A 13,945-nucleotide genomic window follows, 5' to 3' on the forward strand; every position below is an offset into this window, starting at 1 on the left:
TGAAAATTATTTTTAATTAATTTTTTCAATTAAGCATTTTTTCTTCTTCATCTCCCTATTAAAAAAAAGGAAAATAATATCTTTGTAACAAATATCCAAAGACAAGCAAAATGAATTTTCATATTCACTATTTCCAAAATTATATATCTCATTCTGGTTATTTAGTCCATTATTTTATCTATCAGGAGGTGGATGGAACCTTAGAGTTGTTTTAATTTGCATTTCTACAGTTACTAATGATTTAGTGCATTTTTACACATTAAAAATAGCTTGAATTTCTTCCCTTTTAATTGAGGAATGACTCTTATTCTTATACATTTGAACCAATTTCCTATATATCTTGAAAATGAGACCTTTATCAGAGAAAGTTGGTTCAAAGATTTTTTTTTTCATCTGTTGACTATTTGTCTTCTAAAATTAACTACACTGGAGAAAGGCAAATTGAAGAAACTCTGAGGTTTCTACCTCATGCTCACCAGATTGTTAAAGATAATAAAAAAGGAACATACCGTGTTTCCCCGATAATAAGACCTATCCCGAAAATAAGCCCTCCCCTTACTGTGTAAGATTCACAAATACACAAATATATATATATATACATATACACATAAAGTTGGAATAAATGAAAGGATTTTAGTTGAAACTTAAAGGAATACAGGAAGATCTACTGACCTTCCAAGGTCAGGGGGGGAGGAGATGGGGTGGGGAGTAGGGAGAATGTTTCTGCTATGGGAGACTACTGGAAAAAATGCCCAGAACCAAGACATGGTGTATCCTGCTTGTGGAATAGCCAGGAGGCCAGTGTCACTAGACATTTTGGGGAGTAAGGTATCTCATACACAAAGAGATCAAAAGCAGAAGAAAAGAACCCATATGTACAAAAATAATTATAGTAGCCCCTCCCCACCCCGCTATGGTAGCAAAGTACTGGAAACTAAAAGGATACCTATTAATTGTGGAATAACTAAACAAATAATAATTGATGAATTAATGAAATATTGCAAACCAACAATTGGTGAAAACGGTGATTTTGGAGAACTTATGCAAGTTTAAGTGAACAGAACCAGAAGCACAATTTCTACAATTGCAACAACATTGTAAAGAGAAACAGCTTTGAAAGACTTAATAACTGTGCTCTGTGCAATGACCAGCCATGATTCTGGAGGATTGATGGGGAAGCACATTGACTATCTACTAAGAGAGAAATGATGTACTTAAGATGCAGGATGATGCATATTTGTCTGACACAGCTAATGTGACCATTTGTTTTGCATATTTGTTAAGAGAATTCTGTATTTTTTCTTTTTGTTTTCCCCAGTTAAGAATGGGTGTGAGGGAAAAGAGGTCTAACATAGGATAAGGTTACACTAGGGGTGGGGAACTATTGGCCCCGAGACCACATGTGGCTTTCTAGGTCCTAAAGTGTGACCCTTTGACTGAATCCAAACTTCATAGAACAAGGGGATTTGGGTTTGTCCTGTGAAGTTTGGATTGAGTCAAAGGGCCACACCTGAGGACCTAGAGGGTCTCATGTGGCCTCAAGACAACAGATTTCCCACCCCTGGTTTACACACACACACACACACACACACACACACACACACACACACACACACACACACAGAGGAAAGAAAAAGAAAGGAATTAAAAATGTTATTGAAGCATTAAAAAAAATATTTATTTATTTTTTAGTTTTCAACATTCATTTCCACAAGATTTTGAGTTACAAATTTTCTTCCCACCTCTCCCCTACCCCATACCCCAAGATAACAAGCATACTGAATACCCTTTCCCCCAATCTGTTCTGTCTTATGTTCTCCCCCATGCCCGCTTACTTTCTTGTAGGGAAAGATGGATTTCTATACCCCATTGCCCATATATCTTATTTTGCAGTTGCATGTAAAAAACAATTTTTATCATTTGTTTTTTTAAGACTTTGATTTCCAGATTCTTTCCCTTCTTCCCTCCTTATCCACCCTCACTAGGAAGACAAGCAATTCAATATAGGTTGTACATGTGTAGTTAAACACAAAACATTTCCATAGTAGTTATATTATGAAAGACTAACTATATTTCCTTCCATCCTATCCCACCTCCCATTTATTCTATTTACTCCTTTGACCCTGTCCCTTTTCACAAGTGTTTACCTCTAAGTACCCTCTCCCTCAATATATTTTCTCTCCCTTCTATCATCTTCCCTCTTATCCTATGTCCCCCCTACTTTCCTGTAGGGTAAAAATACCCAATTAAGTGTGTATGCTATTCCCTCCTTAAGCCAAATCCAATAAGAATAAGATTGACTCATTCCCTTTCACCTTTCTGCTATTCCCCTCCATTGCAACAATTTTCTCTTGCCTCTTTTATATATTTTACCCTATTCTATCTCTCCCTTTCTCCTCCCAATATATTCCTCTCTCACCTCTTAGTTTTATATTTTAGATATCATCTCTTCATATTAAACTCATCCTGTGCCCTCTATTGATATATACATGGACACACACACACATATATATACACATACATATACCCTCCTATACATACATATATATGTATGTATACATACATACCTACATATACACACACACACACACACATACACACACACACATATATATTTCCTTCAACTATCCTCATAGTGAGAAAAGTCTGATGAGTTACAAATATCGTCTTTCCATGGAGGAATATAAATAGTTCAACTTTAATATGTTCCTTATGATTTCTTTTTCCTGTTTACCTTCTCATGCTTCTCTCGCTTCTTGTATTTGAAAGTCAAATTTTCTGTTCAGCTCCATTTTTTTCATCAAGAACGCTTGAAAATCCTCTACTTCATTGAATAGCCATATTTTTCCCTGAAACATTATACTCAGTTTTGCTGCGTAGGTGATTCTTGTTTCAATCCTAGCCCCTTTGACTCTCAGAATATCATATTCCAAGCCCTTTGATTCCTTATGTAGAAGCTGCTAGATCTTGTGTTATCCTGATTGTGTTTCCACAATACTCAAATTGTTTCTTCCTGACTACTTCTAATATTTTCTCCTTGACCTAGGAACTCTGAAATTTGGCTCTAATATTGCTAGGAGTTTTCTTTTTGGGATCTTTTTCAAGAGGCAAATGGTGAATTCTTTCAATTTCTATTTTGCTCTCTAGTTCTAGTATATCAGGGCAATTTTCCTTGAGAATTTCATGAAAGATGATGTCTAGGCTTTCAGGTAGTCCAATGAGATATTTCACCTTGCCTTCTATTTTTTCATTCATTTGGATTTGATTTTATAGTATCTTGGTTTCTCATAAAGTCATTAGCTTCCATTTGTTCCAATCTAATTTTGAAGGAATTATTCTCTTTAGTGAGTTTTTGAAATTCCTTTTTCATCTAACCAGTTCTGCTTTTTAAGGAATTCTTCTCCTCATTGGAGAAGTTTTGGAACACTTTTACCACTTGAGTTAGTTTAGTTTTTAAGGTGTTATTTTCTTCACTCAGGCTGTTGACTTGTTTTTCATGATTTTCTTGCATCATTCTCATTTCTCTTCCCAATTTTTCTTCTACTTCTCTTACTTGATTTTCAAAATCCTTTTTGAGCTACTGCATGGCCTGCGACCAAGTTCATAGTTTTTTTGGAGGCTTTTGATGCAGGAGTTTTGACTCTGTTGTCTTTTTCTGGTTTTATGTTTTGATCCTCTTTGTCCCCAAAAAGGATTCTATAGTCTGATTTCACTTCCTCTGTTTGCTCATCTTGCCAGCCACTTACTTGACTTTTGAACTCTTTGCCATGGTGAACTCTGTTTTCAGAGTGGAGAGTGCTGTGTCCCAAATTTCTGGGGTTTTGCACAGCTGTTGTCAGTTTTTTCTAGGCACCTGCCTTAGAACTGTGAAGAGGACTTTCTCTCCACAGCCTCAACAAGCTCTGCCACACCGGCATTCCTTACTTCAGGACCACCACCCAATTCTTGACCCAGATTCAAGCAGGGCAATCCTTCAAAAGCAAGGGAATCCTTCCTCAGTGCCAGCAGAGAGATTCCTGAAAATGCCCTCTGGACAGTCACTTAGTCCCCCTATGATCTGTAGGCATGGAGCTGAAAGCAGCAGAAGAAGCAGCAGTTGCACTGTTGTCACCTCCGCTACCCTGGGGGCAGGAGTCAGATCTTGCTCTACTCTTATCCAGGATCAACAGGGTTCCCCACTGACCTTTTACTTTCTCTTTAGCATGTATGGGTTGAGAAGTCTGGAAACTGCCACAGCTGCCAATGATTCACTCTCCTGAAGTCTGCTTCTGGCCTGTCTGTGCCACTGATCTGGGCTGGCATGGCTCATGTGGGACTGCGTTCTCTCCCAGCCCCATGTGATAGACCCTTCCTGTCTGCCTGCCCTGCTGCCTTCAGTGGGAGATTTGTTTCTCTCTGTCACTTTGTGGGTTCTGTAGCTCTAAAATTTGTTTAGAGTCATATTTTATAGATATTGGAGATGGTTGGAGCAGGAGCTCAAGCAAGTTCCTACTTTTACTCCGCCATCTTGGCTCTGCCCTATTGAAGAATTTTTCAAAGCACAAAAGAGAACAGAAGGAAGGTACCATAGAAGCATACACAAGCAAGAAAGCTTTCAAAGTTAAAGGTTGAAATAATTATGTATTTGAATAAAAATAAGTTGTATATATTGAAATTTGCTCTTTTAGTGCAATCTTTTTTTTTCCTGTTTTATTCTGTGGATGGAAATGTTTGTTTTATTTGGTATTTGTTAAGCTCAAAATAAAAAAGAGCACCTCCTTATTAATGTGAAACATTTTGTATATTACTTAGTGTATGTTGCTTCTTTATTTAAGTTCTTTGTTATATGGGGTAGCTCTCTTAGGGATGGGGAAGGAAGAGATATATTTAGGAAATAAGGTGATGTAAAACCAAAGATATCAATAAAAAATTTAAAAATAAAGTATGGACAGGCATTAAGCAGGTAACAAGGGGAAAGATATGACATTTCAGACATAGGAGACAGACTATGGAAAAATATACAAAGGCAGGAAAGTTTGGTTTTGGGGAGAGGTGGACATAGATGATTTCTCTTTGACAGGCATGTAGAATACCATGAGGTCAAATAAGGCTGGCAAGACTGGATGATGCTAAGCTATGGAGTCCTTTACTATACAAAGTAGATGAATTTTATTCAGTAGATAGTAAGGAACCACAGAAAATTTCTGAGAAAAGAGACATGACTAGACCTGTATGAAAAAGGAAATTATTCTGTTTGCTCTGTGAAGGACAGATTAGAGATAGGAGAGACTAGAAGTAGGGAGGTGTGTTAGAAGGCTGCTTCAGGGGTAGAGCCAAGATGGCGGAGTAAAAGCACAAACTTGGAGAGGGCTCCAGCTCCAACCACTTCCAATACCTGTAAAAAATGACTCTAAACAAATTTTAAAGCTATAGAACACATAAAGTGACAGAGAGAAACAAATCTCCCACTGAAGGGAGTCTGGCAGGCTGGCAGGAATGGTCTATCGTAGTGCTCTGGGAGTGGAGCGCATACCCCTATGAGCCAAGGTTCTGGCCCCAGAGCAGCCCAGATCAGCCAGAGCAGATTTCAGGAGAGTGAATCACCAGCAGCTGTGGCAGTTTCCAGACTTCTCAGCCCATAAATGCCAAAGAGAAAATAAAAGGTCAGTGGGGAACTCTGTTGGAAGGGTGAAGGAAGAGCCCCTGCCCCCAGGGTAAGAAGTGGTGGAGGTTTGGCAGCTGCAGCTGCCGCTGCATGGCTGCTTCCAGAGCTCTTGGCCTGCAGATTATAGGGGGACCAAGCGACCATTCAGAAGGTAATTGCTCTTGCTTTGACCTGCTTGGATCTGGATTGTGGTCTTGGGTGATGGTCCTGGAGTGTGTGCCCAGTGGGCTAGAGCTTGTGGGGGCTGTAGAGGGGGCACCGAATGAATAGCTCTGGCAGCTGCAAAAACCCCAGTAAGTTGGGACAAAGCTCTCTCCATTCTGAAAGCAGAGTTCTACCATGGCAAAGAGCTCAAAAGTCAAGTAATTGACTGGCAACATGAGCAAGCAGAGGAAATGCAATCTGACCATAGATTCCTTTTTTGGGGACAAAAAGGATCACAACATGGAATGGGAGGAAGACAACAAAGTCAGAACTTCTACATCAAACACTTCCAAGAAAAATATGAACTGCTCATAGGCCATGGAGGAGCTCAAGAAGGATTTCAAAAATCAGGTTAGAGAAGTGGAGGAAAAATTGGGAAGACAAATTATAATGATGCAAGAAAATAATGAAAAGCAAGTCAACAGTTTGCTAAAGAAGACCTAAAAAAATATTAAAGAAAATAATACCTTAAAAAATAGACTAACTCAAATGGCAAAAGAGGTCCAAAAAGCCAATGAAGAGAAGAATGCCTTAAAAAGCAGAATTGGCCAGATGGAAAAGGAATTTCAAAAACTCACTGAAGAGAATAATTCCTTCAAAATTAGATTGGAGCAAATGGAAGCTAATGACTTTATGAGAAATCAAGATACTATAAAACATATCCAAGTAAATGAAAAAATAGAAGGCAATGTGAAAAATCTCACTAGAAAAACCACTGACCTGGAAAACAGATCCAGGAGAGATAATTTAAAAATTATTGGACTACCTGAAAGCCATGATCAAAAAAAGACGTTAGATATCATCTTTCAAGAAATTCTCAAGGAAAACTGCCCTGATATCCTAGAACCAGAGGGCAAAATAAAAATTGAAAGAATTTACCACTCTCCTCTTGAAAAAGATCCCCAGAAGAAAATTTCTAGGAATATTATAGCCAAATTCCAGAGTTCCCAGGAGTTGCAGCAAGCACCCCAAGCATCCTCAGGGTTTGCTGCCAATACAGGTTCTTGGATCCAGTCAACATCTGGGTTTTTTCAAAGCTGGGGGAGCTCTGGACAACGGCTTCCCAGAATCCATATCAAATCACAGAACACTTCTCAAAGTGAGCCCCCAAAACAAAGCCTCACATCAGGGCTTATATAGCCTTCTCCTGGCTCAGAGAACGGAACAACCTTATTGACCCACTGGCCAATCAAAAAGTATCTACTGAAAAACAAGCCTCCCACCCCAGGCTTCAGGTGCACTTTAGCCTAGGGACAGGGAAGATCTTCCAAATTTGCATTCCCATTACACCAGGTAAAGGAGAAAATATTAGAAGCAGTCAGGCAGAAAAAATTTGAGTATTGTGGAAACACAATCGGGATAACACAAGACCTAGCAGCTTCTACATTAAGGGATCAAAGGGCTTGGAATATGATATTCTGGGTGTTAAAGGATCTTGTTTTAAAACAAAGAATCACCTACCCAGCAAAACTGAGTATAACTTCAGGGGAAAATATGGGCATTCAATGAAATAGAGGACTTTAAAACATTCTTGATGAAAAAGTAGAACAAAACAGAACTGAACTGAACAGACTTTCAAATACAAGAAGCAAGAGAAGCAGAAGGTAAACAGGGAAACAAAATCATAAGGAGCTTATTAAAGTTGAACTATTTACGTTCCTACATGGAAAAATGATAATTGCAACTCATGAGACTTTTCTTAGTATGAGGATAGTTGAAGGGAATATATATATATGTATACATACATATACATATATATACATACATATACATATATATATGTATACATACATATACATCCTATATGTATGTATAAGAGGGTGTATGTGTGTATAAATATATATTTGAGTGTGTGCATATTGTGTACCTGTATACATAGAGGGCACAGGATGAGTTGAATATGAAAGGATGACATTTAAAAAATTAAATTAAGAGGTGAGAGAGGAATATATTGGGAGAAGGAGAAAGGGAGAGAGAATAGGGTAATTTATCTCATATAAAAGAGGCAAGAGAACACTGTTACAATGGAGGGGAAGAGCAGGAAAGTGAAAAGGAATGGGTCAACCTTACTCTCATTGAATCTGGCTTAAGGAGGGAATAACACACACATTCATTTGGGTATCTTTCCCTACAGGAAAACAGGGTGGAAGGGGATAAGAGGGGGGATGATTAAAGGGAGGGCAGATTGGGGAAGAGGGTAGTTAGAAGCAAACACTTTTGAAAAGGGACAGGGTCAAAGTAGAAAATAGAATAAGTGGGGGGGCGGGATAGGATGGAGGGAAATATAGTTAGTCTTTCACCTCCTATGGAAATGTTTTGCATAACTACACATGTACAACCTGTATTGAATTGCTTGTCTTCCCAGTGGGGGTGGGTGAGCAGGGAAGAAGGGAAAGACTCTGGAACTCAATGTTGCAAAAACAAATGATAAAAAAAAAATTGTTTTTTTACCTGCAACTGGGAAATAAGATATATAGATACTGGGGTATAGAAATACATCTTGCCCTACTAGAAACTTAGGGTAGGGAATGGGGGAGGATATAAAAGAGAACAGATGGGGGAAGGGGTAGGCTTGCTATTTTGGGGTGGGGGTAGGGGAAATACAGGAGAAAAATTTGTAACTGAAAATCTTGTGGGAATGAATGTTGAAAATTAAAAATAAAAAAATAAATTGGAAAAAAAAAGGTGGCTGCTTCATAGGACCAGGTGGGTAGTAATGGAGGCCTGTGCAAGAGCTGTATCAGAGATTGAGGTCAGAGATATTTTCATCATTTCTCACCTACTGGAGTGTAAACTCCTTAAGAAGCAAGGATTGTTTCATCAGTCTTTGAAAACAGCAAAAGACCCAACATAGAGCCTTATGTGTAATAAATTCTCAACAATTATTTGTGTAATGAAAACATGATTGACAAAAACACTAAGCTCCAAGGTAGAATGCACACAAGTCTTCATGTGTAATACAGTCTGTTGGAATCTAAAATATCAAAACTTAAAATATCAGAATCTGAAATATCAGAGGAGGGCAGCACAGCTGTTCCAGCCCCTGGCAGCTGTGCAGTGTGAGCTCTGGTGGATGACTGACCAGGAATGTTCCTCCCCAGGCAGGCAGGCAAGCAGTCATTCCCTACCTGTAATGGGCTCTTACCAGTGGGACTGAGGTTCAAGTAGCCAAGAACAGAATTCTATCACATCTACAAGACTACTCTGCCCCTTAAACCTACTGGACGGCTTAGAAGCAAATAAAGGTCATCCATGACTAGGAAACCAGAGCCTATCCAGGCATCTTGCCATCTGCCCTATTTCAGTCCTTCCTCCCTAATCTGAAGCAGGTGGATCTCTGGACCTGTCACTTGATTTTTTTGAGATCATATACTATACCTTTTCCCACCCTTGGCCCTGAAATCAAAGAAAATGGAAATTTGCTAAACTAATTTAATTATTATTTTTCATAATTAGTGAATAGGATTAAAAAATTTAGTAAACAAACCAATGATAAATATACTTCATCCATTTGGATCTATATGTGGAATCCTTTTTCAATTGTTACAGACATTAAAAGTGTGTCAAAATAAAATGAATTTAGAATAAGACCTTTGAATCACTGTATCATAAAGTGTTAAGATTTTTAAAAATAATGAAGCATATTCAATCACATTAGTTTAACTATATTAATTAAAGTTTAATCTTTATCCTATAAAAAGGATTTTTATACTTCTAAAAAATAAAATGTTAAATTATTTTAAAATATTGATTTCATCTTCACTTCATCCCTTTAAATTACTCTTATTTTCAACATTTTAAACTTATATAATATATTAGTTTATTAATACATGTATACTGGGGTACAAACAAAAAATATTTTTATTGATTGGGTACATGTTCAAAAATATTTGGAGACTAGTGGAGACTAGGTCTGCAAATCTCAGTCTGCAGTCACACATAGTCTGGCATTTTGGGTTAGCAACTTACATGCAGTTCGAAGTGGAATTCCAAATTTCCCCTGAATGTTACTGACCAATACGATCTGGCCTGTTCTTCGGGAGATCATGTTGGGAAGCAGGGCTGCAAAATACAGAAACATCAACTGCAATGAAATAAATGTCCTCATTATAGTCAAGAGATGTTACCTATAAGTTTCTTTCTTGGCTAAGAATAAAATATGAACAGCATAAGAATAAGACTAAGATAGAAGTCAGCTAGATGGTGCAGTAAAAACAGTGCTGGACTTGAAGCCAGGAAAGTGAGTTTAAATCTAACCTCAGACACTTATTAGCTATGTGATCCTGGTTAAGAACCTCCATTTCATCATCTGTATATTAGGGATAATATTAACACTTACCTCTTAGGATTGTTGGGAGGATAAAATGAGGTAACAATTGTAAAGTGCTTAGCACAGTGCCTGGTACATTTTTGTTGTGGTTCAGCTGTTTCAGATGTATACAACTCTTCATAACCCCTTTTGGGGTTTTCTTGGCAGAGATACTGGAGTGATTTGCCATTCTGTCTCCAGCTCATTTTGCAGATGAGGAAACTGAGGCCAACAGGGTTAAACTACTTGCCCAGGGTTACATGACTAATCAGTGTCTGAGGCCAGATTTGAACTCTGGAAGACTCATCTTCTTGACTCCAGGCCTGGCTTTCCATTCACTGTGTCACCTAGCTGCCCACCTGATATATCGTAGGCACTTAATAAAAGCTTTTTTTCTTTTTTTTTGTGCTTTTAAGCACAATCCTGAAAAAGGTGTTTTTCCTTCGTATATTAAAAAAAAGCCCTCTTAGAAATCATTATAAGAAAGCTCAGTAGCCCATGAGATAATAGAAAAATGGTTTCCTTTGTGAAACATGGATAAACTGTGATTGTAGGTTTTAGCTTCTGGCTTTATGAGGTTAGTGGATTAAATGGTCAGTTATGTGATGTAATTTGATGGATGGTTTAATGATTTTTTGCTTACCAATTCTTTCATCCACTTTTTCTACTATCTGATATCTTACCATTATATGTATTCCCTTTTGGATTTCCTTAAGTCTTTGGTCTTTGAGACTAGAGGTAATACCTGAAGGCAGTGGTTCTTAACCTTTTTTTTGTCATGGATCCTTTGGCAGTCTGTTAAGCTTATGGATCCTGTATCAAAACAATGTTTTTAAAGAATTAAAGGGAATAATAAATTTCAGCCAAAGCTTAGTGAAAATGAAGATGTAATTTTTTTCCCCCTTCCAAGTTCATGGACCCTCTGAAACTTCATGAAACTCTGAAACTCTGAAATCCACAGACTCATCTGTTAAAAACTCCTGCAATAAGGCATTAAGGTCTCTTTTAGCCAGGAATGAACACAGTCAACTAGTTTCCAAAATGACAATTGAGAACAACTAGGTCCCAAGATATAAACATTAGAATATAAAAGAAAAATTAATCATTATTATTTTCCATAACCAAAGGCTCTTTAATTAAAATTTATTCCCTATGCTGAGCAAAATTGGTCTCAGTATCTACTCTGAGTATCTAATCTAATGAGTATCTAATTGACTATATGTATATAATTTGGTAGCTAGGTGCTGCAGTGGATGGAGTGTGAAATCTAAAGTTAGGAAGACCTGAGTTCAAATCCAAGTTCAAACATTTACTAACTGTGTGACCTAAGACAAGTCACTTAACCCTGTTTGCCTCAGTTTCCTCACCTGTAAAAGGAACTGGAGGAGGAAATGGCAAACCACTTCAGTATCTTTGAGAAGAAAACCCCAAATGGGGTCCCAAAGAGTCGGACACAAATGAAATGACTTGTGTGAAGTAACAGCATAGAATTTGGACCCCAATAAATTCTCATATTCAGTAATTTGTCACATTCAAGATAATTTACCCAATAGTGTACTGTTGCCCATGAATCATTAATGAGGCCACATACAGAAGAAAATGGGAAAGATATGACTGTAGCTTGCTTCAGAAGAAGTCTTAAGTTTGTAAATGATGATGGGAAAATAATATAATAGAAATTATTATAATAATGAATATTTATCTAGTATATATTTATCTTCATATCTGTATATGTACATATATATATATATATATAAAACATACACATATGTATATTTATCCTCACATCAACACTGTGTGTTAAGTAGGGCAAGCCTCATTATCTCTATTGATGAGAGAAATAACAATTTCTCTCATATGAATAACCAATTATTAAATTAGGATTTAGGTTTTCCCTTTCTTGTGGTTGTGGTTTGTCCTTTGTTCTTGAAGAGTACCATGACATCAGGGAGATGATGACATTACTTGCAATTGACTTTGATTTGAGTGAGGGAGGTCTGTGCAAAGTTCCAACCTCATTTTCTCCTCCAGAGTCATCTGGATCCAGTGGTCATGTATGTATCAGGACAAGTGGAAATGGCATCGGATACAGTGGGAGACCTTCCCTGGCCCTTTTAAGGTCTTTTCAGGTTCTCACTTTGAGCGAGGTAATGCCCACTCAATGAATAGGTTTCTTTAAGAAGTGAGTCAAAGGATGGCCCCTTTAATTAAAAAAAATATCAGACTGGGAGGGGAAGACCCTCAGGGTTGCTGGTTACTGTTTCTCTTTTTTCTCTTTCTATTTCCTCATTGAAAACCCAGTCTATCAAGGGCATTTCTGACCTTGCCCAAAATTTTACCCACCATCATATCTAGGATAGATTCTTTTCTATAGATTGAGTTTCTCTTTGTTCATGAGTGACAAAATCAAAATTGTGTCCCTAGTCCCTCATTAGAATAAGCCCACCCCTCATCATAATATTCATTCTCTCATTAATTGTTAACCAAAATTTATTTCTTCTGTCAGGACCACCCACTCTTCCAAGGGCATATAAACATTGATCAGCCTCCATGATTTATGTTTGGTTTATAGAAAGTCAAAATGACCATCCTCTTATTAACTATTTGCTAGCTATAATTAATAAAGTGATTGATAATTACCCAGAAATTATGTCCCTTGAACTTTTCATATGTCACAACAAGAAAATTAAGCCTCGAAAAGATTAAATGATATATCCAAAGTAACATAGTAAGTAGTGGAACGTATTCTTGACCCCAAGCCCAGTGCATTTCCCATCACATTATACTACCTCTCATGCAATAGCTTTAATATATTGCATTAAGGTTTGCAAAGTGCTTTACATGTATTATCTCTTTGGGGCCTTAAAACAATTCTATTAGGCTCTATTATTACCTTCATTTTACAGATAAGGACACTGAGGCTAAGAGAAATTAAGTGAATTGCCCAGGGTAACACTATTAGTAAGAATTATTGATAGTTATGCTGAATCAGTGACTCATTGTTCCCAGACCTGCTTATCAATCAGTGTTGGGGTAGGTGCCACCCAGACTGCAGCTTTTTTCTTACCTTCTATTCATTGTAGCAAGTCATCTTACCTGTTTGCACCTGTTAAACATCACGTACAGATAATTGAGGAGACACTGACATGCAATGTCCATCCCCTTTTGTTTACCCGTATCTATTGTAATTGTCTTTATCCTATTATGAAAATTATTAATAAAAGTTGCCTCCGTCTTGAAACCTTTGCTGATCTCCAGTAATTAGCCCATCAACTTGTTGCTACCTTGACATGTGGGATTTTCCAAAGGAGGGCAATGAGAAGAGTAAAGAATCTAAGAATCCCTAAGAATTTTCCTTTTAACAGTATTTGCCTGTGGGGTCTCAATTGGGGAAAAGCCATAACACACAGTAACAAATGAAAAATCATTAACTTAAACTCTGTGGAAGGTGGAAGACCAGATATGGTGACTTGTTAAAAATAATAATTTAGACACCGAGTCATAACTCAGATAATGTGTATAGTAACAGCCACAATAGAAACATGGTGACCATTTTGTGACCAGCACATTGTGGCCAGTTTACAATCCTGTGTTTGGGCATTTACCCATCAATATTGGCTTAATGCCCAAGTTCAGAAATGAGTTCATTACTTAGAAGAAACCCCAAATTATTGACCACTCAGTAGTGATGTACTCTATTGCTCCACCTCCCTTTGCTTGATTTCTATAATTATCACTGGGCATTCCTGGGGTCTTTGCAGGAGATCCACCATTGGTCTGGTCACCAC

General features: G+C 37.5%; 1 protein-coding gene across 2 annotated transcripts in view; it reads right to left on the bottom strand.

Annotated features, from left to right (window-relative positions):
* DHRS7C (dehydrogenase/reductase 7C) overlaps positions 1-13,945 on the bottom strand; it is a 60,251-nt gene that overhangs the window by 10,008 nt on the left and 36,298 nt on the right. For both annotated transcript variants that reach the window (XM_069076766.1, XM_069076767.1), the window contains exon 5: positions 9,818-9,910. In XM_069076766.1, the coding sequence (XP_068932867.1) occupies positions 9,818-9,910 (93 nt within the window). The remainder of the gene's footprint in view (positions 1-9,817; positions 9,911-13,945) is intronic.

Source organism: Petaurus breviceps, unplaced genomic scaffold (genome assembly GCF_028583685.1).
Source record: "Petaurus breviceps papuanus isolate PSGF00001 unplaced genomic scaffold, PetGlider_PUasm1.0 90925, whole genome shotgun sequence".
NCBI classification, from domain to species: Eukaryota; Metazoa; Chordata; class Mammalia; order Diprotodontia; family Petauridae; genus Petaurus; species Petaurus breviceps.